This window comes from Neolamprologus multifasciatus, chromosome 22 (genome assembly GCF_963576455.1).
Source record: "Neolamprologus multifasciatus chromosome 22, fNeoMul1.2, whole genome shotgun sequence".
Lineage (NCBI taxonomy): Eukaryota > Metazoa > Chordata > Actinopteri > Cichliformes > Cichlidae > Neolamprologus > Neolamprologus multifasciatus.
Genome location: NC_140459.1, coordinates 24372055 through 24396255, shown reverse-complemented (window position 1 = coordinate 24396255; position 24201 = coordinate 24372055). Strand labels below are relative to the sequence as shown.

Genomic DNA, 24201 nt, shown 5'->3' with positions numbered 1-24201 from the left:
AATGTATTTTGATTCAATACAGTGGCATCCATATGTATAACAGTTTGAAATGCACATACAGTATTTGTATAGAGATGTGAGGTGGGGGGAATAGTTCTTTCATCCCCTGTTATATCTGTAAGTTTGCCCCATTGCAAAACAATGAAGAGTTCCTCATTTCTATGGTGGTTTCATTTTAATTGAGATTGACAGAATAACTAAAAACACAGAAAAAACACATTACATAGAGGTTACACATTGATTTGAATGTCACAGAATTCTAGCTCACCACAGCAGAATTCTGTGACATTCTACAATCAATCGATTAATTACAGATAGATCTCAACTCATTATATGTATGAAGCACATAGGATCTGTTTCTTCCATTTCAACCTCTCCATCATAACAGACAAGACTGAGGGGCCAAGGTATGGGGCCGTGTACTGTAAAATCTTGGTTGAGAAACGCCTTCCTACAACCAGCTCAAAGAAGGGTCCTCTGGGATGACAATGACTGAAAAAATATCTCAAAAACAACAAAGCAGTGTCTGCAGAAGAAGCACATTAAGGTCATGTACTGGCCTTACCAGTCTTCAGGCCTCCGTCCTACAGGAAATGTGTGGAAGGAGCCAAAACTTCGAGTTGCCCAGCAGCAGCCAAGAGGAATGGACCAAATTATTTAATCACTTTCATGTAATGTGTTGGTTGATATTCTGTCTCTCTCTTTTAAAATAAAACTATCATAAAAATTAGAGACTGTTCATTTCTTTGTAAGCAAACAAACTTACAAATTCAGCCCCTTGTATAGACACTTGTGTGCAGGTCCATAGGCAGCTATTTATATACTGCACATGAATGGCTCCAACCTTCAGCCAAATTTTAATCTAAATGAATTGAAATTGGGCCATTAATTTTAAACCTTTATTATTTCTAAGGCTATTAATAAAGTGCATGTTTTTGTTATTATCAAAGTATTGTATTTTGACTTTATTTTGACTGTATTTTGACTGATTTCACTAAATGCAGGTCAGATTAAAAGTAGAGCTTTGTTTTATCACTACTCTGTTTCAAAGTAGGCAAATTAGCTTTGCTAAACTATTATATCTATCTATCTATCTATCTATCTATCTATCTATCTATCTATCTATCTATCTATCTATCTATCTATCTATCTATCTATCTATCTATCTATCTATCTATCATACAGTACCCTCTCTCTCTATATATATATATTATTTTAGTTGTACAATTTTGATAATCCATCAAAAAGATTGTATTATAACCAGCAGCTAATGCCATCCACCCAATGACTAAGGTGCTGCAAATGATCTTATTCATGATGACTTTCATGCACGGTGTAAAGGCGTGGTTGGGAGGTGATCAAGCTCACATTTAGACAAGGTAATGTTTCCTAATCCTGATGTACCAAGAATACAGATAAGATAACAGGCGTAAAATTGTGATTTTCGATGCGTGTGGGAAACTCTTTTTGCCCTTTACGCTTTATTTACAACCAGTAATCAACATAAGATGTATGCTGCGTGGAGTCTTATCTCTGCTGAGGAAGTTGCCTTTGAGTATCATGTGTTTATTTGTTGAAGAGGTGGAGCACAGTCTGGCCTTCGAGCACCATGGTGCCATCGGTGCGTGGCAACTAGATGAGTGTTTCTGCATGTAAACTTTAAATCAGATTGTCATATTTGGATTTTTCTTGGTTGGATTTGACTTTTCAAATTGTAATTTATTCTTTTGTTTTGTAGAAATGTGTCTGTCAAACCAGTTCAGCGACAAACAGGAGGTCACCGCTCGGTATATGGCCCCGTACATAGACTCAGTGCTTTGCTGTGATTGGTGGTTGTCTGTTGCATCACACAGTAGAGCAGTTAGAATCTATCAATCTATCACCAACCTTGAACATGGACTTGGGACCCTGTTTTGAGGAAGCACAAGCAGCACAGCTTCATTAGACCACTTGGGGTCGCTGCTATAACGCAAACGTGTGTTTTGCATAATTGTTCTTGATGTTTATTTTCCTTTATCTCTCCTTTGTGGTACTTTAGACTCTGGAAAGTACTGTATATCCCAGCATGGAAGTGGTTCCTGAATGTCCTTCTACTTTTTCACTGTTTCATTCGCAGTTAAAACAAAAAAAATAAATAAAGAGACTGGCCTTCTGCCCTCTGGTGGTAATAAAGAGGTATTTTGCCCACTGCACAACAGTGCTTGCGGTGTACACAGGTGACAGGTGTGTTACAGTTTTTCTCAGTTGCTTTGGTGCATTTCTCACAACAGAATTAAACTTTGCACAATAGTTAGTTCAACCTCCACAACATGTAGTCGTTTTGGCACAACCTTGTGGCGGTTTCATGTTCATTTCGTCCAATGGCAAATGCCTTTGGACATGAAGCAGTTGAGTAAGTACAAATATCTAACGAATGGTCACTTTTGACTTGCTATTCATCACTATCTCCTTGCTTTTATCATGAATGTCACAATTATTTATACTTGTACCGGCTGAATAGTCATTGTCCTTACAACTAATAGTCTTCATTTCATTGCTTGTGTCAGTGCACTCACAATTGTTGAACATCTTGTCAAACAATTTGTACACCCATTTTGAAAACCCTATTTTTAAGGAGGTTCCATGAAAATCTCCATAAATTACTTTTCTCAGGTGAACCTTGGTGAACCAATCGGACAATGTATGTAGTGGTTTGGGATAATGTTAGCTTCCATCACTCTGCTGTAGTCAGGCAGTGGTTTGCAGCACACGACAGGATGCTTATGGAGTTTCTTCCTCCTTACACTCCATTCCTAAATCCAATTGAGGAGTTTTTCTCTTCCTGGAGGTGGAAGGTATATGACAGGCATCCACATACCCAAATGACCCTGCTAGCAGCTATGGATGCAGCTTGTGATGACATCACAGCAGAGTCCTGCAGAGGGTGGATTCGACACTCCAGAAGATACTTTCCCCGATGCATCGATAGCGCTGACATTCGCTGTGATGTTGATGCAAATATGTGGGCAGACAGACGGGAGCGTCTAGATAACAATGATTGATATGCAGCAGTGTCTGTTTTTCAGTTTGTTTGTTTTTTGTTTCATAACTACTGCAGTAAGGTTTACTGTCTAAGTGAGTTTATGTTTGCTGTAAAATGTTTGATTTACTGTATTTCCCCAGTTGCACAATGCTGTGAACAGTTTCAATTGAATATTATCAAGAGTGCATATGAAGTGTCTTGATTTTCCTTTACAATTTATGGTTTTCAACATGCCATGCATGCTGTCCAGACTTGACATGTCATTGGGAAGCACCTACAAACAAATCCGTCACAATGAGAACATGTTCAAACCATTTGATTTTGTGACCAAAGGTGCTGGTGTTATGACTTGTAATTGTGACAGCCCTGACACTTTGTTTGATATAAGTACTTGCTTTTGATGAATATATTATCTGTTTTGATTAAGGGACTTGCTTTTGAAGCATTGACTACTTATTTTGAACAACTGACTTTTCTTTTTGATGAAGTGACTCACTTTTGCAAGTTATCCACCATGTTTTGCAGTTTGCACTAATTGTTTTGAGAAGAGCCTTAGTAGTGGTGCAAAGTTTAATTCTGTTGTGAGAAATGCACCAAAGCAACTGAGAAAAACTGTAAACAGACTAAGACACTGGTGATATGTCACCTACTCACTGTGGTAGCAAACTTATGCTCAAATCTGTTATATACAACTCTATCTGTTAAGTTCATCTGTGACTGCATGAGTTAATTGTTTATATTTCCATTTATAAAGGGCCTTTTTGCGACAGAGCAGTGTGCGCCCTCAGCTTTTGGCTCTCATGGCTCACTTCTCAGTGTTTGGAACTTATTGTTTAATATGAGCGATGGCAGATAAATGGTAGAGAATAAGGAAAACATTAAGAGGTCCACTTTAAGGTTCCAGTCAGATCAGAGGAAAAACAGGTTGACGTTGAGGAAAACCTCTGGTCGGTGACTGACTGCACTGAATTTTTTTGCTGTCTAAGAACAATTGCTCAAAAGGCCACCCAGAAGCTGAGCTTACAGCACCCTCAACCTCAGGGCAACTAGTTTTCATTGTGAGGTGCACATAGTGGCAATAATTTTGGTTGCACTATGTGGTCTCAAACCACCGTTTTGCTTAGTGTGACTGTAGCCTGACGCACTTACCTGATCATCTATGCAAGAGGCCTCCACTGTCCTGCCTATAGTTAGAGATGTGAATAAAAACAGCCGGGGATAAAAACGGGAAACCCTGTAAATCAAGGGGAACTCCAGGCCTCAAGGGCTGGTGTCCTGCAGGCTTTAGATGTAACCTTGATCCAACACAGCTGATTCAAATGGCTAAATTACCTCCTCGATATGCCTTGAAGTTCTCCAGAGGCCTGGTAATGAAATCATCATTTGAGCCAGGTGTGTTGACCCAGGGTGATATCTAAAATCTGCAGGACCCCGACCCTTGTGGCCTGGTGTAAATAGCAGATGGCCTTCTCTGCCATTAGCCTATCATAAAAAAACCCACAAAACATATCTGTAAATGTGCATGGGTGTTTCAGGTTTGAGGCCTTGTCCACACGCATACAAAACGATGTGGAGCTGTGATTTATAATTTGTCTCTTATTTCATGACCCCACTTAAAATTACCAGCAGCCGATAACCACTGACCCCTCCACGCACCTCATCTAAACTGAAGTATTTCTCAAGAGGCTGATTACCATTTAAATGAATTGAATAACCTTGTAGTTGTAAGTCCACATAGGGGTTAATAATGCAGCTCCAATGTCAAATTGTTAATATATTAAATAAACAAATTAAAATGAGACTAGTCTGGATTATATTCATCCATTTAAAATCATTTCTCCAGTTTACGGCCATGAGGTGCTGTAATCGGTAGGCAACGGTCGCCAACCTGAGGAGAAGAAAGTAGAGCTGCGGTAGTTGTTTGTCTATTGCAGGTGTCAAGTCGTCTTCACTTGCAATTCTGCGTTTGGCCAAAAGAGGTCACAATTGACCTGAATTGTTTTCTAACCTCAAACTCCATCAAACACACTTTTCACTGTAGACTCCTGTGTAGTTTCATTTGATACATTATTCAATAAAGGTGTCACAGTATTGAAATAAAGTAAAGTAAACTCTCATTAAGGAGGAAATTACATTCCTTCTTGTATGTATTTATATATGTACTTCTCTGTATTCAGCCGGTGGTTTGCTTCTTCTGTAATGTTTCTAAGGTCTTCTGGGTCATGCATTAATATTTCTATATCTGCACTGGTCTACATAAACGTACCACAGGATTAGTGTCGTTCCTCTTCAGATAGAAAGCCACAGCTAAGTCGGAGACAGTGATCTGAGGAGGGGGAGGAGGGGGAGATGAGGCTGAGGGGAAAATAGACACCGGAGGGGTGGGGGTGGATTTACTGGGACTCAGACAGACAGCAGACCGGCTGTCCCAAGCTGCGCTGATCCTTCACTCTCCGGCACCGAGCTGAAGTCCGCCTGCAGACACCTGCCTCTCCGAGAATAACACAGCGGCAGCAGGAGGAGGCTCAGGGAGCAGAACCAAAGCGAGGACCGCTCTGTGCCATCCACTCCGTCCTGCGGGAGGACAGGCTGCTGCGCTGCTTGGAGACCGCGGTTTGTTGTCGTTACCAGGAGAGAAAGCTGCTCCGCTTCTCATTAAGCCGGGCTGCCCTCACAGAGGAGCCACTTGCATGGATGCACCATGGCCACGTTTGTCTGCAGGGTTCAGTTTTTAGATGATACCGATCCTTTCAACAGCACCAACTTTCCAGAGCCGACCAGACCCCCCCTGTACTCCTTCAGAGAGGATATCCCCCTCATCAACCAGCTTGCAGGAGTCCACCGGCTCCTCAAAGCTCCGCACAAGGTAGGATTAACAGGGTAGTAAACAAGTCATGCTGCACACAAAGCTAGGGGATGACTTTGGACTTAGGGACAACTGACGATGTCACTGAGGAGCTATTTATTTATTTATTTATTTATTTATTTATTTATCTATCTATCTATTTATTTATTTATTTTAATGTTTTGACTCAAACACACTTATAGGTGACCATGTGTACTCCATTCAGTTTACGCATGCTGGTTTTATGCTCAAGCCTCCTGTAAGTAAACTTCCAGAGCCACCATCCACCAGAGGCTATTTAAAGAACACATGGAAGCACAACTCGCTGGGTTTGAAATAAAGTGTTCGCCTTGAAGCGCGGAGCTTCCTGAAGCAGGGGACTTCACTTGGTTCACATTGATTAACAGGGGCGTTTCCGGAATTTTAAAAATTGGGGTGGCATAGGGTACCAAAAACAAGAGGAGGGGAAAACATTGTGTTTGATTACAAATGAATACAGTGTTTTTTTAAAAAGGAGAAAATTTGGCACAATTTAGTCATTTGGAATCACAATTATGCTTAATAGTTAAATTACATCCAAAGTTAACTTATGCAGAATAGCCCTTTTCAGAATCATATATATCACATTATGACATCATAATGATTCACTGATTACATGTAAGTGTCTGTCCCATTATTTACTGATCAATAATATACTGCTGAGTAGATACAAGTACATTAAAACTGTCGTGGTCCTTTTTGTTTAGAAACTATCAGTTATTTTCTGTTATACTTTGAAAGTTTGTTTTCTGCGTTTGTTTGTTTTTTAAATTTCTGGTCTTTGTTTCTTTCCCTCATTTCCATCATGTCTGCCCTCACCACCTGTGTCTCACGTCCCAGTCAACCTCTCTGGGTACATTTAGTCTTTACGCTTCTCTTTTTCCTGTGTATACTGAGCAGCACCTTTAGCTCATTTGCAATTTTCAGTGAATATGCTTTTTTAAGTTCTGTTTTTTCAGACTGCGGGCTCACTTGTGATTCCTAGAAAATAAAAGTAGAATGGGAGGGAGAGCCTTCAGCTTTCAGGCCCCCTCTTCAGTGTAACCAGCTCCCAGTTTGGATTCAGGAGACAGACGTTGTCTCTACTTTTAAGATTAGGCTTAAAACTTCCTTTTTGATAAAGCATATAGATAGGGCTGGATCAGATGACCCTGAATCCTCCCTTAGTTACGCTGCCATAGATATAAGCTGCTCAGATCTTCCCATGATGCACTCTGTTTCTTAGTCACACCCCTTTTTTCATTCACTTTGTGTTTATACACCATTTGCATAAAATCATTAGTTGTTATCACTCTGACTCGCTTCCACAGCGTGTTTTGTCCTGTTTTCCTTCCATCACCTCCAACCGGTCACACCCCTCCCTGAGCCTGGCTCTGCCATTGGTTTCTTCCTGTTAAAAGGGAGTTTTTCCTTTCCACTGTTGCTCAAAGCCTTGCTAATAGGGGGTAATTTAATTGTCGTGGTTTTCACTTTATCATTGTAGGGTCTTTACTTTACAACATCAAACACTTCAAGGCTGAATTGAAGTAGTTACACCTGCTTCTCACTGGTGGGGTCTTCAGTTTCAACTGCAAAACCTGAGAAAAAGTGTGCTTCAGCAAAGTACCTTAGTAAATTACATTCCATCACAGGTCCTATTATGGCATCCCGCCTCACACCAACTTCTCTAAACGCCCCTGATGACTCGTAAATGTGGGCACTCTGACACTAAAGTGCCACAGAGGAAGGCTTTGGATCTCCACCAGCTTGAGGAAATCTCTAAAACGGAACTTCTCTGCTGAGAAGTCTACGCACAAACGGACACCCCACCTCCCTGAAGTCCCAAATACACTGAATAAAGCTTCCCACTGTATTTTTTGCTCTCTGCTTTGCATGCGGCAGTGACAGGTGGCTGCACAGAGGCATTAGTTCAGCCAGATTTATCCCGAGGTACCTCATTCACCTACATGCGATGGGACACGGTGGGTGTGACGGAGAAGAACAGATACCATTTTCAGTCAATTTCAGTGTTTAAGCAACCCCCCCCAACCAAAAAACAAAGGAAAAAGCAACGCATTCCTTACAGACAAGGTTGACTCAGACGCACAAACACACCCACAGTGGCTGTACAAGTGCAGCAGATGTGACCTTGTTTTTTATGATTTATGTGGCTGCTACACAGTTAAAGCTGAAAGTGTAGATTAAACAGAGTTGAAAACAAAAAAAACAAAAACTGGCACAGTCTGGAAAAAATGGGGAGTTTTAACTGCTGGCACACAGACCTGAGAGCAAAGCAGCAGAAGCGGTTTTCCGAACCAGACGATCTTTAGCTGCCCCCATCTTTAAAAACCGCAAAACAAATGAAAAATGGCCCACGGCACAGCAAAGCTTATGATTACAACCTATAGTCGGACAGATGGCACAGCCTGCATTTGTGTTTGCAATTTCGCTCGCATCACCAGGAAGGCTGTGCGCAATGGCAAATGGATATTGCACTTAGATTATAGGGATGAATTTGAGTGGTTGCAAATTTGCCCGTCAGACCGTCCAGATCTAAAACTTGGTGCTTATAATGCTCGAGTGTTATTATATAATTGGAAAATGTCAAAAGCGCTCAGTTGTTTTTGACAGTTCTCTTTGCTTTCTCAGTTAGTCTTTGTTTAAACAGCCTTTCCCTGATTTTTGTTTTAACCTCCTGTGCTCTCCTCTAAGGGGAAGAAAAAAAAGCCTGCTGTGTTATTATGCCGTGATGATGGTAGAGCTCTGTGCACGGCTGGCTGGGCTGCATGTAAAGTATAGGTCACTTGTCCCAGAATTCCTGCGGCCGGGGCCTGGATCCCTGCGACACTTTGTTCTCCTCACTTTGGGTGCCGCGGTTTTCCTGACCTCTTCCTCCATCTCTTCCTCTACCTCTATGGCCGTGCAGCAGTTCGTACTCTCAAACACACAAACACAGACACATAAGGTTAGAACCACTTGCCAAAGCTAAATTAGTGTATTGCTGGTTTGCTGTGCACGGGGATGTGTCACTTTGTCCCAGCTGTTAAACAGAAGTTTGGATTCTGGCAGCAGAGATCATCACTGACTTCTTCCTGCTTTAAAGGAAGTCAACTTAAAGTGGATAATAAAGGCAGCCCAAAGGCTAGATTGTAGACATTCACTTAATTTAGGGAATGAGACAAAAAAATTTAAAAATAACGTATCAGATATTCAGGTCGCTATCAGTCAAACAGCTACAGCTTCTGCCACAAACAAAGCTCAGACTTCCCAGCTCGAATTTTATTCCACTACCAAAAGGTTCTCAGTAAAGTAGCATTGGAGGTTTAATGGCCAACGCTGAACACTCCCTCCCCCTCGCTCTTCACAGAGCCTCTGAGGCTCTGATTTTGATGCAAGAAAAAAGTTTTTTTTAAAAGAAAGTTGTCTTGTAAGTTATGTAAGAGTGTCATTAAATGCGATCACCACCACCAGACCCGGTGTTGTTTTAACATGGAAGTAATTACACCTCCTCCCCCCCAATCCCTCTACTCTCCCGTATTTTCTCCTGCTTTGCTCTTGAGGGAGAATTTGATTAAAACGAGCGCGAAGTATATACAAGCCAATAAGTGTTGCTCTAGCAAGTCCCCAGAGACTTGACTTGTGAAGGGCCTGCGGTTCCTGTTTGGAGCCACCGCTGCTCTCGGCCTCATGCAGCGTGATGTGTTGTGTTATTACTACATGTTTTAGAAAAGAGAGACATCATTTGGACAACCATTGGACACTCCTCGCTGCTGAAGCAGTGTTAGTGTGCTTGTGTGGAGGTAAAGGAGGGCAGCGTGGGTCAGACAGCGTGCCTGGGATGTTGCTGAAAAGGAAATAAATGCTGAATAATGGCAGCAGATTAGACACAAGAAATGTTTTGTTGTTTTGATTTAGTCCCTCCATGAAAAACCAGGCCACTGGGACAAAGGGTGATTAACCCCACCCTCACCTGCCCACTGTCTCCACCCCCTCTGTTTCGGTTTGAGATTTACCAAATCTCACGTGCATGAAAAGTGTGAAGGACAGTAGCATCGCGCTTGACTTTAACAGCTGGGGAAACTATTTATGGAGCGCAGAGAATACCTTTAAAGTATTTGCATTTCCTTTTCAGCTGGTTAACATTTTGAGCCACGGTGGCAGCCTCACAGGTTTTGAGGGATCGCAGTGTGGTCTGGTGTGTTTGCTTCAAAGACAATGAATCCCTGTGAGGTTTCTGATCACCTGACTTTTTCCACTGTGAGGACGACATCTGTGCTTTTCAGTGAAATGTCTTAACAGCCTCAGGATGGCTGGAAATAACATAGGGCATGCAAACATGACACCCATTTTTGGATGATATTCTGATTTTTCACCATCTTTCCTGTGCAATACTGCAAATGTTGGTATCAATCCAAAACCAAGTGAATAAATAAATACCAACATTGATACTTTTAACCTATACAGGGAGTATATTTAGGGGAGCACACTAAATCACTATGATTTTTTACTGTTCATAATAATTATTCACTAGAAAAAAACATACCTTTCAGCTAGTTGTGTATTTTGAATTTTTTTCATACCTGGAATCTAAATGTACCTGTCTAAAAGTTTATTTATATTTTTTTTCATTTCCAAAAAAATTACCTTTACATTTTTTGAACACAGTTCAGTGGGCTAGAATAGAAGGATAGAAGCAAAGTATCGACCCAATACCAACACCAGCATTGGTATTTAAAATTTCCACACAGTGGTTAAACTCTGTCAAAGTAATGCATTGTTTGCTAAGTAGCACGTTACCATGCCAACCTATTGTTAGCATGGTGCCTGTGCTAGAGTTAACTTTTTTTTAAACTTTGAAAAAACACTATGTGCTTCCGTCATGGACAGTATAAAACAGGGACATAGCCACCATGATATCAGTCCCTGGTTTTGGATTGCATTAGCACTGTTTTCCACCACCGGATGAAAGGGTGGATGAGAGGGTAGAGTGGGCAAACTGTTTCTTTGTAAATTGCACAATAAGTCTTAATATAAGTTACGTATTCTGTTTGAAAATCCTCCAAGAGGGACCAACAGCCTGCACGCAGTGAAGAACTCCAACCCAGTGCCTTGGAGTGCTGGATGAGGCCAGGCAGGCTCTGGCACACTTGGCACACTCAATGTGGCCACGCCCCTAACTCAAATATCCAGATAGATGAGGAAAAAAAACAAAAAATATGCAGAATTGTCATGAAGGGGGAAACTATCCGTAGAATACTATTATAAATATTTTATCACATGAGTGTACTTGCTTTGGGAAGCAGCCTTGAATGGCCATTAGAGGAACTGCAGCGTTTGGCACTTCCACACTGGTGTCATCCTTCAGCCTTAGAAGGTTTGACACAGATGATTCATTGTGTCCTTATCAACTGTTATGTTTCTGGGATTACCTAAATAATGCTAACCTGCTGCTTCTTAGGTTCCCCTTTCCAATACTTCAGCTCAGGCAGTGCTGCCTGCCCCCATAGACACACCCACTCTTGAGCTCCAGTGTGCATGCTGCCTCAGAGGAGAGTAAATATAGCAAGGTTATATTTATGCTGTGAGTCCATGCGACAGTCCGTCTCTCTGTTTAGGACTGAAAGGGAGGAATGGACAGAAAGCAGCAGCAGGTCTTGTGATCTGTGGTCAGAAAGTGTCGTCACACAGCCTGAATGGATTGTCCGGGTGGGTGGGTGTGGATTTGGCAGCACACCAGAGGCCAATCTAAGTTAAACCCACTGATGCCACAGAGCTGCTACATACCAATGCGCGACTCTGATCTCATTCACTTATTCGTACTTCAGCAGCTTCAGGAAGCAGTTGCAAAAACTCAGAGCCGATTGTTGCGAGCTAATGACGTAAGTTGCTTTTTAAGAGTTGTCTCTGGGACGGATGCTCCCACCTGCTATCGACCCGTGACCGTACTCATAAACATTGGTGCCAGTGGCGGGTTGATATATTACTGTGCACCTGGTCGCAAACTCTGGGTTTCTTCTTACACAGCACAGGGGGTCAGTTCTGACAAAGGCCGCTCTGCAGTGTTACCTTAGATCATGCAAATGCATGAAGGCGAGGTGGATGAGAAGTGACAAAACTCAGAAAGTCATCAATTGCCAGCGCGAATACTAGGACATGTGCAAGGCTGTGCTCGCTCAACAAACATATAGAGCCGAGCTGAGAGTTATATTTTTCACAGCTAGTATTTAATGCAATAAAATGTGCCGTTCCGTCGCTGTGTTCCACTCTGGTTTTGGTTTCATGTTCTGCGGCCTTTATTACGAGTTAACTCCCTTAACAGCTTTTTAATGCAGAAAGCAGAGGCACCCTGCAAATGCTTCTCACCCCTTCACAGACCACTGTGTGCACTTGTGTTCAAACCCCTACCCCATAAACTGGCTTTATTTTACAGGCTCAAAGTGTTGTTCTTTCTTGTTTTATTTTTTTAAAGGGGGTGTGAATCATGGATATACATAGTAAAGGGACGCTAGACAAAGGGAGCCCAATGGGTCATCCCTGTGTGCAGAGTGACACGTTTGTTGTATTTCCTTTATTACTTTAACTTTGTATATTTTGTTTCTGCCATCCCGTAGCTTGATGACTGTGCACTTCAGCTGTCCCACAATGGAACCTATCTGGATCTGGAGTCCTCGCTGGCTGAGCAAAGGGACGAGCTGGAGGGCTTTCAGCAGGACGACACAGGGTGAGAGTGACTCATGTACCCTTTATACCAAACAGTCTCTCTCTCTTCACCACTCGAAAATATCTAAAGCAGCGAGACCCCCGCGCCCTCTCCCCCCTCATACACGTACACATATTTTCTGAGTTTCTTCATTCTTATAAAATGGGGAGAATCACAAGCTGTTGGATATGGATTTCTTGGAAGCGTAAGTTCATGGAAAGTATGAAGCACTCTGGAAAGCAGGACACGTGTGCCCTCCCTTCCACAGCAACAGCTATTCTCCCATTGTATGATAAATATTCTCGTCTTCTTTGTGACAGTATTTCACAGTTTACAGCTTGAATTTAGAGACGACGGTGTGATGACTTTGTAAAAGGGCTTTGAAACCTCTATCAAACCTCCTGGCTGGACATCTCAGTAAATCAGGATTAGGATTACACCCAGAAAATTGAATATTTAATATGTTAATCACCTTAGATTATGTGCTTTGGCTATTGTTCAAAACTCATAAACTCTTATGTGGCTCATGAGTGTTGACAAGCATATGATTTCCATTATAATGAATGTTACTTCAGTCCCTGGTTTTCTTTTTATTCCTTAAACTGTGTTAGCGTGTCACTTAGGCTACAGCAAACCTACCCTGGATCTGTTGTAAATCCCATAACATGTAATTTTCCTGGCACTCTAGCATCTCTCCGCCTATTCCTCTGAATGGTATTGTTTTAGGTCATGTAAGTGTGCTAATTTTTATATTGCAAATGGAAACAGTTTTCTTCTCTGATAGGTGGCCAGTGTCTGCAATTAAAAACTGTGAGAAAACCTCAGGGCCTGAGGCTAGCATATTAGCACCAGCAACTAAGGTTCAACATCGGATATATTTGTATAGGATTCAAGTTACAACCAAAACCTGAATTTGAGTCCAACATTATTATGCAATCCTGTCTTTGTGGCTTCCAGCTACACTCACTGGCCACTATGTTAGGTACAGCTGTTCAACTTCTTATTCGCCCATTTAGAGAAGTAGAGATGGTCAACGTGACCCGCTGAAATGAAAACTGAGCTTTAGAATGGGGATGAAGAAGATTTAAGTGACTTTGTCTTTGCCAGAAACTGCTGACTTTCCCACAGAGCCGTCACTCGGGTTCACAGAGAATGGTCTGAAAAAGAGAAAATATCCCGTGAGCGGCAGTTCTCTGTGTGAAGATGTTTTTTTGATGCGAGAGGTCAGAGTAGAACGGCCAAACTGCTTTGAGTTGATATGAAGGCAAAAGTAACTCAAAAAAATGTAAACAGTGACTATATTTTGTTAATATCAATTAATAGAGCTAGTTAAATTGGAAAATCCTGAAATTAGGTAATAGAACAAATTAAAGTTAGGAATGCTGTCAATGCTATACCATTATTGTAGCATGATTACTCCACATTCGCTGGCTCACTGGTAACCGTTGGGGGCTTTCAAGTGTCTGTTGTGGTCAGATCTCCCTACTCTCTCACTAACAGAAGTGATTATGTGGGAGTTATTACGTCAATCTGTTGCCAGATAAGCTCTAAATTGGTTTAAGAAAGGGCTAGCAAAGAAAACAAAGTATTTCAAGAACTGATACATTTGTCCTAGCTCTTCCTCCTGGTTATTTTGTTAGGACAAAGTCATTTGTGGCACCCAAGATGGTGCAGAACCAGACCAAACAGGACCACCACGAATAAATTTCCTGTTATGCCAGAGTTGGGGATTGATCAGGACACTTTAGCATTTGCGCTACACAGGATATGTGGTCAAAGGCTCCCCAGACCACCTCGGGAAGTGGTTTGAACAATCGCAATGTGTCTTGGTGGTCTCGTCTTTATACTTGCCTTTAGCGCTGTTCATTTGTGATCTGATTGCCCGAGACTCATCTAAAAAAACGAGTATAAACAGTTGCTTAGCTGATCAGTCTTTGTAACTTTAGCTAATTAGCTGTAACACAAACGGGCAAACATTGGCTCAAAGCCGTTTATACACAAAGAGCTCTGACCGCCACACGGAGAAGGCAGCTGTTAAGCAGCAGCACATGTGTGTGACAATGTACGTTTGTGTAGGTATGTCAGTCTGTTTAGGACTGGGGGCGGCTGGCTGATAAGTGATGGCAGACCCCAGAGCCTTGTTAGTCTCTGTGTTTATTATAAGTGGTTGTTTCCATGTGCATATCTATCTATTTGTTTTCAAATGTGTGTATATTTCTTGTGCGCTCGGCAAGCCATATGACAGATGACAGATAGGCGAAGAAAGGCTCGTTTGTGTTGGAACTGGTTGGATTGGACAGTTCTGTCAGTCATTCTATCAAACTGTGGCTTTAACCGAGGTCATAATGAGCTGACAGTAAGAAATGAATCATGCGTTTTTGGTTTGGGTTTGACCTCGTCTTGGCGAAATGTCACAAAGGGTGAGGATGAATTCTTTCTAAATTCATTCTGCACAATGAAAGCTGTCTATACAGTGTTATAAAAGACTAAATTAATCCCAACCAATGTCAGAGCGTACCTTTAACATGTGCTTTAATAGGCTCTGTAATGCGTTAACGTATTTTTCTGTCATACTAAGTATGACATAGTATACTGTTACAGTATACTGTTATACTGTTACATTGCTGAATGCACAGAGTTTCAAATAATGAGGTCAGTACATGCAAATGATATCTGTGAGCAAAAAGCTCAAGCTTCAGACAGCTGTATGATGTCAATGAGGGTTGATACCCCTAATATGGTCATCTTAGGCGAGAAGCCCTGCCCACTTCTTGTTCAAACCTTCTGTTTGTGAGGGTCAGCCAATCAGAAGAAACTTGGCTAAGTTGCATTTGATCCGACGTTGAACCTTACTTGCATTAAGGCCCAGCATAGGATAAAAAAGTGCAAATATGAATCACAGAAAACTCCTGCAGTAGAATTCAAGAGCTGTAAGCATAATGATAACACAATGGTTCCCTTTAACAGCATCTGGGAAATAAAAACTTTAAGCAGTGGATATCAGGATTGACTAGATGGATCCATTTAACATAGTTATCAGCCACAACCTCTATAATCCCACAATAACAGTTTTAATTTATAAATAACCATAAAGTCTGCTGGTCACACATATACAATATCTTTTATAGAATAATGAGAAAAGGTTTTTTTTCCTGTAGTTTTTGCTAAATAACTGATCCAGAAAACTGAAACTTCTCTATCACTAAAAATATCTGCAGGTTTCTAAAGAGCACATTGGTGTTAGCTGAATTTATGCTTCCACGCATCAAAGATGGTGTTGTGATTGCAGCTGTGGCAGGACAGTGCTTACCACAGCTTACAGTAAACAAAGCCCTCGGGTGACAATAATTGCTCTGCTTCCACTGGAAGTCACTGTAGATGGCTGTAGCTTGTGATGCAAAGGAATCTCCCTTTGAACCCTTTACGCCTGACTTCAACATATCATACTTATGTCAATCACAGGCATCCACTGTGTATAAAAGAAGGATGTACAGTTAGGTCCATAACTTTTGCTTCTGTTCTAACTGTAGCTTCCATGAGTCTGTGAAGGCAATATAGAAGTGCCTTAAATCTACATTTTTCTAACATCCAACAGGGGGCGAGTTCCCTGGTTGCAAAGAAAGGCGGTATAAAAAGTGGACATGGTTGCCATGACATCAAATGTTGGTCTGTGAAGTCTCAAGATGAATGTTTTAGATCTTGTCATCTTGCTGTTTTGAATCATTAGCTCATTGGCTAACGTCTCATTAATCACAAATCATTAGCCAATGACTGCAACCTGGATGATATTTCTGAAACGTATTATGGCCGAGATTTACATAAAAGACTTCTCTTTTTTGTCAGTATGACTTGAAATGAGTGACTGAGCCCATGAACTCATTGGGAAATAAGAAAGTCCTACCATGAGTATTGCCCACTGGTGGCCATGAAGAAGAAGGCAGGTTCAACACACTTTGCGTTGCTTTGCGTTTTCCAGATCCTGAAGCTGTTTATGTCTAATTTGTGTATTGTGTGTGGTTGCAAAAAGACCTCAGACGTTACAAGTGTAGCTTATTCACTTATTTACCTGTGCGTACAAGACGCAGCTGGTTGTGGTGTCTGAAGGTGACTGTGGTCAAGAAGCTTGAAGTTTCTGCTTTTGCTGCCTGTGTGTAAAATAAAATTGGCAGCAGCCCCAAAGCGGCCCACGGTACTGTGATGTCCCAAATACTTATCCAAAGGTGTTTTATTTCAATTGAAATCTGTAAAAAAAAATGTAAAAAACTAAAATTGGAACTGTATCTATTGTTTCAACTGCATAAAATGAAACGAATATGTTAACTAGGTATAAAGCTAACTAGGTATAAAATTAAGGACTGATTGTTTATGAAGCATTAGTTTCTCTTTGGTGATTTGGTCTTTGTTTGGTAAAATCTAGTTATAAAAGTGTTGCCAGCTAGATTTTTCAATGTAAAAAGGGTGGATGTAGTAAGCTAAAGCTTCAGGCTACACCTTTTCAGTCAATATTTTGCAGTCACTCCATTTCTTTCAACTCCATGGTGATTTTTTATTGCCACATTTTTTCCCCAGAAGACCATTAATGACCCAAAAAAGGAGCCTTATTTATTCTGGACTATCTCAATGCCCCAATGAAACTGGAAGTCCAGAAAGTGGAAGCTTCTGACAGAGAACCTCAGGAAACTGCCTTCACCATCTCGACCGTTGATTTAAGTCTCGTCTATGGCAACTTGATGTTAAAGCTCAATCAACAAAATTAATGATGGAAATACTTTAGAGTGGGCCTAACTTGTGACTGACAAGTCAGTATATAGTTAAACTGTGTGCCCACAAACACCCCACACCACTATGTGTTTCATGCTAGCCTAACTTTCCTCCCACAGTTCAGTTGCTTTGACTGCCATTCTCACACAACAGACTACCAGAAAAGAAAGAAAAATGAATTTGTGTTTGTTCGCATCTCAAAGATTGTGTTAACATTTTGCTCTATTTCCTAGCAAATCTGATAACATTGTAATAGAAGGATTAGAGGCCAGGTGCTCTCTTGTTTGACTGTTTTTTCCTAAGAGCATGTTATGCATAATTCCAGCGGTAAATGCTATCAGAGCTTTCCCTGCGTGGGCTGGATGGTATCAGTTTGTTAGTGATTGAAGTCGCTGATTAGTTCCTAGCGATTAGGAGGTAAGGGTATAACAGATAAAGTACAATATTATGTTACGCTATCTTGACATTTGTGTGCCTTCCCACTGAAAATGGGGTTCCCATGAGTGTTTGCTCATGGGAACGATGCCACGCGGAGGTGCGCACTTGTGAAAATGCCTGTTATGTCTGCTGCACTTCTGCTGTCTGAAAAGAATCAGATGTGTATCAATATGGGGGTATAAATGTAATGCACGCCCACGTTTGTGTGCATCAGTCTCATCATGTCAGCTGTTTTTGGCTATCAAGGAAGAGACAAAACTTAGACAACTTAGTTTTGACTCAAATTTAATTCTCTTGTTTCCTCCCTCCAATGTCTCTCAGGTCCAGAGGGAAGAAGCACAGCGTTATTTTACGGACCCAGCTGACAGTCCGCGTCCACGCCTGCATTGGTGAGTACTGTGCCACATGTTTGTAACACATTTCTCCCTGGAAACACACATGCACATGCCGTCAGATGCACCAGCGAGCCTAAGAGCACATTGCAACCCCCCTTTAAATGCCCGTCCCAGGGTTTTCCAAGTGGTACGCTTCAAACCCGAAACCGCCCACTTGGAAGCTGGATTGACTGGTGTGTGTGAAACTTCTCTAAATTTAACGTGGCAATTTCATATTTTTGCCACATCTTTGGACACGCTGAGAAAAAAAACATTCCCGTGTGTGAGCCTTTTTGCAGAGAAGCTTCTGATTTCTGGTGAAGTCGTCACAGTGTGATGCTCCTGACTCATCTCTGCTATACGGGGAGAAAAACAACAGGGAGAGAGGTGTGACTTTCACTTTATGTGAGAGGGCGGAAAAAAGATTACAGCAGTAAAGTTCAAATATTAAGTCTGAAGAGAAAGTTATGAGATTAAACGCAAAGGAGGGGCACGAGAGGAGAGTAAGCACAGGGACAACTCTGTGGCAGAGGCAGCTAAGATGAGCCTACAAACCTTATCTGGTCCACTGAGCTTGTTTGTGCTTTGCCAATGTAATCAGACTGGATCTTCTGTGTTGCTGACAAGGAACGTGCACATCATTTATGTTAGATCTTGAGAGCTAACTTATTTAATGCTACCAGGTCATTATTTGAATCTCTTGAGAACTATTGAATGGATTTCAGCTTAATTTTTTATGAACATGAATTCTGCTGACGATCACTTGTGATTAGGGTCTCAAACAGAAGAAAACAGCTTTTTTGACAGTGTTAAATTTCTGCTTAGTCATCCATCTGTAGACATTGATAGATCTGGGTGTAGCTACACACCTGCTAACTGAGGTATTGTGGAGTTACACCTAACAGGCTGTTTCTGGCCTATTTTTCAGTTTTCCTGCTCATCAGATCAACACTTCTTGAGTTCAGGCTTTTAAACAATCACCTTATAAATGTTACAAATCTTGGTACTGTAGCTCAAGTACCAAACAGCTCGCGGACCGGTACCCGCCTGTGGCCCGGGGGTTGGGGACCGCTGTTATAAGAAACTTATAAGGCAGCAAGAGAGTATAGAGATGAATAATGTGCAACTTCCTTGTCAGTAGTTTGTACCCTATCAGTGTCTTTTCTGTCCACAGCAGTGGAGAACTCTTGGGATTGTGTTTTTTCCTTTCATTTGGCTGAAGCACTACACTGAAACACTTCAGCGCTGTGGTTACGTTTTGTTAGGGAAAACCCTCCATTAAAATCATCCCACTCTATCATGCTTTCTCTCCCCGGGGTGTGTCCTTCTTCACCCATTTCCTCCGTGACTTTTTCCTACTTGGTCAACACTCTTCATGCCAATGATAGCAGAGCTAATTCTGGATCCTAGAATCAAGACCGGCCGAGATGTTAATGAGGTGAAAGGTCAGTCTAAGCAGTGCTTAGGAAGGGTACAAAAAATATAGTTCTTGTATATATGGGGCATTTTTTTACTGTCTTAAAAATAGTTTAAAAAAAGTATTCTGAAATGGACCTGTTAGAGATTTGGCTGCATTTGATCACCTTTTATAGTGATTAGATTGTAATTAGATGAAGTTTTCTTTTTGCAAACTGCAGTTTTCATCCTCCTATTTTCCCTTAAACCACTTCCTTTCAGTAGATTATGATGGATGTATAGTTGCTGTCCTCTAAAGAAAGTTTTAGGCTCGAGGGCTGTTGGAAACAGACGGGCTCATTCTGAAAGGGATGAGGACTGACCCGGATCTGCAGCCATCTGCTGCGAACATATAAACTGCTGTTTGCTTACAGATGTAAAGCTGCTACAGTGTTTTTCTTCATCCTCTGATGGGCCTGAGTGAATGCACTGAGGATTGATGTAAGCTAAATCTTTCTCTCACACCCATGACCATGTAATACACACACCCACACATCCAGCCGTTATGAGGGATCTTCCCATGGTTTGGAGAAAAAACAGCGCCGGGCTATATTTATTTGTCCCTTTACGCATAAAATGAAAAACAGCTTCTTATTAGAAAAAGTTGCATCGCCATCATCAACGCAGAGACATTTTCTTTTGAAGGGCATCGCTTATTTTCATCCAGTGCCAACGTGCGATGATAGAGTTTGTTTACTATGCTGATCGCAATCCAGATTTCCGTTAGCACGGCACAGATGCAGGGCAACGACTAAATCTGCACGGGACTTGATATTTGGAAGTGGCAGTGTGTAATTCTGCCGCATTAAACAGACATACAAGCAGATAGCTTAAGCGTGTCACAGCAGTCTATTCACTTTAAAGATCTGCTGTCCACCCCCCATCACTCAGTGTCGCTTCAGCTGTCCACTCATCCACCCGTTTAACGTTCTCTAATCCTTCTAGGCCTTAACCTTCAAATCCTCCGAGTGGTGGACAGCAAACTGTCCGCTAAATGAAAAATCACGTTGCATTCAAGGATGCACATTACGTGCAAAATGAAATGTTTGTGACTGAAAAGCTGTGCGTGTATTATGATTGCAATGCATGAAATGCTCCATTCCTTACAGATTTTCCTAATCTTACCGGTCTCGTGACCTTCTAGGTTCAATTAGCAAAGATCTAAACGTCATTGTATTGAGGCTAAATGTTGGATACATCTCCTTCAGTCATCCAGTGATCTTCTTTCAAGATTACAGGGATGAGAAAAGTGTGAATGACTAAGAGAAACGCAGCATTCTTGGGCATTTCTTGGTTTTTCTGCAGATAGATTGAATTACATGCAGGCGTGCCGGTTGGGATCAAAGCAGCTCTACGGTGGGAGTTTGTGTGAGTCAAAGTGTGATTATGTTTGTGAGTTAATGAATTTTTCCCTGGTACATGAACAGAAACACACACTGACATGGTCAGCAAGGCCGTGACTTTGACTGCTGGTGTAAGCACTGTGTCTGCGCTCGAGAGGCCCTTGTGGCATTTTAATGATCCAGGTCTTCTGAACGTCTCCAGCCTGAACCCCGCTGGGAAATCAGGCTGTTTTGTTCATTTTTTATGCATTGTGGGTGTCCTCACTGTCCTCAGCCTCAGGTTAAGAAGTTTTGGCCCGAACCTCATTATTTATACTTTCAACTGCTGCACTGTCTCTTTCAGTTGTTCTTTTAACTTTTAATATCTGCTTGTGCAGACTTCCACCTACACTCACATCCCTTCTGTCAGTCCATCACGCGGCCTGCCCAGAACCCTTTGTTTAAGGGTTAATTTTAGCTGCCTCTGTCACAGTCGAAGAGTTGTTGTGGATCTTGGCTGATGAGTGGGGTGGGGGTGAAGTTGAGGTGTTATCTTTAGAAAGTGTTGACAGCACAGAAACACGTGAGGGAGGCAGCACAGTGGAGCCTCTTTGCACTAAATGTGAGAGTTAAAGGAAGCAAAGGGGTTGATTGATGGAGATCAGGGAGTTCTGGGGGTATTAAAAGTTTTGAGGTAGGAAGGGAAAGGATGATAGGAAGTTTACCTCTTGTTGTACTTCTGATGAATTTTTCTGACTGCAGGAATTTTACATATGGACTAAAGCCAGTCAATCTGTAAATTCACTCTTTGTAAAAAATTGTACCAGGCTGCAAACCTGTTTATTTCTCCTGTTAAAGTTGGAAATTTTAATATTAGAATTATTGGTGATTGACTCGCTCTTTGAACTAGCCCCTAGTGGCAATTCAAGGAACTGCAGTTTTTGGCGGTTTCCCGTTTACCGCGCAGAAACATAGACAGTAAGATGGACGTAGTTGCCGTCATGTAACTCATCAGTTTCTTGGGATGAGTGTTTTCACCGTGGTCATCTTGATGTTTTTAAACCAGATGTTACTAATAAAGGATGGATATGATTGTGAAATCAATATTCCGAGTGGCTAAGAACTGGTCAGTCACAAGCCAGTGAGCATACCGTAGATAATACTCCTTTCAGACTCTTAGAATGATCAAAATTCACAATATGGATTTAATGTTGTTCTCTGAATAACACGAATGAGGCGACGAGTCCATGAAGTCATCAGGAAAGTGTCCACTAAGTGCAGACTCAAGGAAGTTTTGCATTGGTGGCTTCACCAAACCTGGAAGCCACTAGAGGCGGGAATCACCCCACGATACGATATTATCACAATACTTGTACAATACAGTATACTTCAGTTTTTAACATTTTGTGATATGCTAAGTATTGCAAATAACATATATTGTATTTTATTGCCTTTCTTTCTCTATGTTCTCAAACTCTGATTTATCCAGTAAGATAACGTTCTCGCACCTTAGTTTTGTTTTTTGGGTTTTTTTTGCTAAATGAGATTGTCAAACCTGCCAACACTGTCACTAAACTCCTGCCATAAATGCTGCCATAAGACAGTCTGCTATTAAATACACTCACAATGCAAACGGCTTGCAGCCAGTTGAGTCGAGTTCCCTCATGTTGTGCTCATTGACAAAGAGTAATCAAGACCGATGGCAACATGTTGCCGATCTGTCTAATTTATAAATTAGACAGCAATTATTTGCAGACTTTTCTGATCATCTCTCTGAGAGTGATTGCAGTCAGTCCAAGTCAGACTGCAACTGTTTGCAGAAAGGTTGCCTCCTTTTAGATGCCCTGTGTAATTGCCTTACAGTCAAAAGTGATCGTGCATGTGCAATAATAAGCTAAGTGCGACGTTGGTTTTTCAGCTGAGCTGATTTAATGTAAGTTTGCTTGGCTAACGTTAACTTAGGATGTTGGTGCAGAAGATTAGCCATTTTGTAGTATTCCCAGAATATATTTGCAGCTGATCAAACACAAACCCACACATGTGCAATGAGACTAAGTGCAATTGTCTTTTTCTGACAAAGTTGTATTTTTACTCAGTTGTATATAGCATTTGAATTCTATTTTATCCTATTGTATATATTATTGTATTGTATATAGTATTTTATTTTATTCTATTCTATTCTGTACAGTTGTGTACAGTATCTTATTCTATTCCTGTGTTCTCTAATTTTTGCTATATAGCTTTGCACTGTCCACTTTTTGCTGTAACAAAACAAATTTCCCACGTGTGGGACTAATAAAGGTTATCTTATCTTATCTTATTTGATGTATTTAATAAAAAAAAAAAAAAAAGGATGTTTAGTGCCCCAATATCGATACAATATTGCCAAGAAAAATATTACAATACCATCCTTTATCGATGCCCCACCTCTGAAAGCTACATCCTTCTTTTTACGCTGTCTATGAGCAGAACCTTCCAACTCCCAGGGCTCTGGACCTGAGCTTGAGGAAGTAAATGGTTTTAGATTCCCAAAGCTTTTGTTTCCCATGCAGCCTCATTTCCCAGCCTCTCCTCAAGTCAAAGGATATGCAGTAATTCAAGTGATCAAAAACAGCGAGGGTATGTTCTCTGACAGGTAAAGCTCCCTGTAATGAGTGGTACAGCAGGTGAAACAAAAGAGTCGGAGTGCAGAACAAAAGGCCTTGCATGTGTTTTGGACCCTTTTCAATCCCTTAGCACTGAACTCTGGAATTTAGCCCTTTAAAAAAATTGGCTTGGATTTCTGCGCGCCAATTATCTGTCTCTAATCACCCCCCATCGTATTGTCAAGAAGAGGTGGAGGCCAAAGGTTAGGGTGGAGGGAAGTTTAACTCGCTTTGATTTTCGCGGGTTCTACTGTTACATAACAAACTAGCAACTCGTTGAAAACTTGAAGATTGTGTTTGTATCTGTCTTATCTTCGGCTCACTGCAGGATTCACACATCAGAATCTTCATTTCAGTTTCAGTTTTATAATTTGATCCTGCCTTTACTGAATAAAACAGGGCCCTATGCAAAAACCAACAAGAAAAAAAAACAAACAAACGAGGGTTTACTACAGATATTTTAAGGATTTCATGGCATCAGTGAGAGTTAGAGAAATTACAATCTTTTTAAGCTTGCCAACAGGGTGGTCTTGAGTGATAAATGAGTAGTCGCTACTTAGGCTAGATTTACTGACAGGACCTCTGTTCACTCTGGCTATAAGATGCTATATAAAAAGAAAT

General features: G+C 41.3%; 1 protein-coding gene across 4 annotated transcripts in view; it reads left to right on the top strand.

Annotated features, from left to right (window-relative positions):
• The first annotated feature begins 5400 nt into the window (after nucleotides 1-5400).
• The window catches only part of fhod3a (formin homology 2 domain containing 3a), a 65795-nt gene continuing 46994 nt past the window's right edge, over nucleotides 5401-24201 (top strand). For 2 of the 4 annotated variants that reach the window (XM_085147717.1, XM_085147716.1), the window contains exons 1-3: nucleotides 5401-5888; nucleotides 12497-12606; nucleotides 18106-18173. In XM_085147717.1, the coding sequence (XP_085003843.1) occupies nucleotides 5724-5888; nucleotides 12497-12606; nucleotides 18106-18173 (343 nt within the window). In that variant the 5' untranslated portion in view covers nucleotides 5401-5723. The remainder of the gene's footprint in view (nucleotides 5889-12496; nucleotides 12607-18105; nucleotides 18174-24201) is intronic. The other 2 variants (XM_085147718.1, XM_085147720.1) reach the window with 2 other exon arrangements.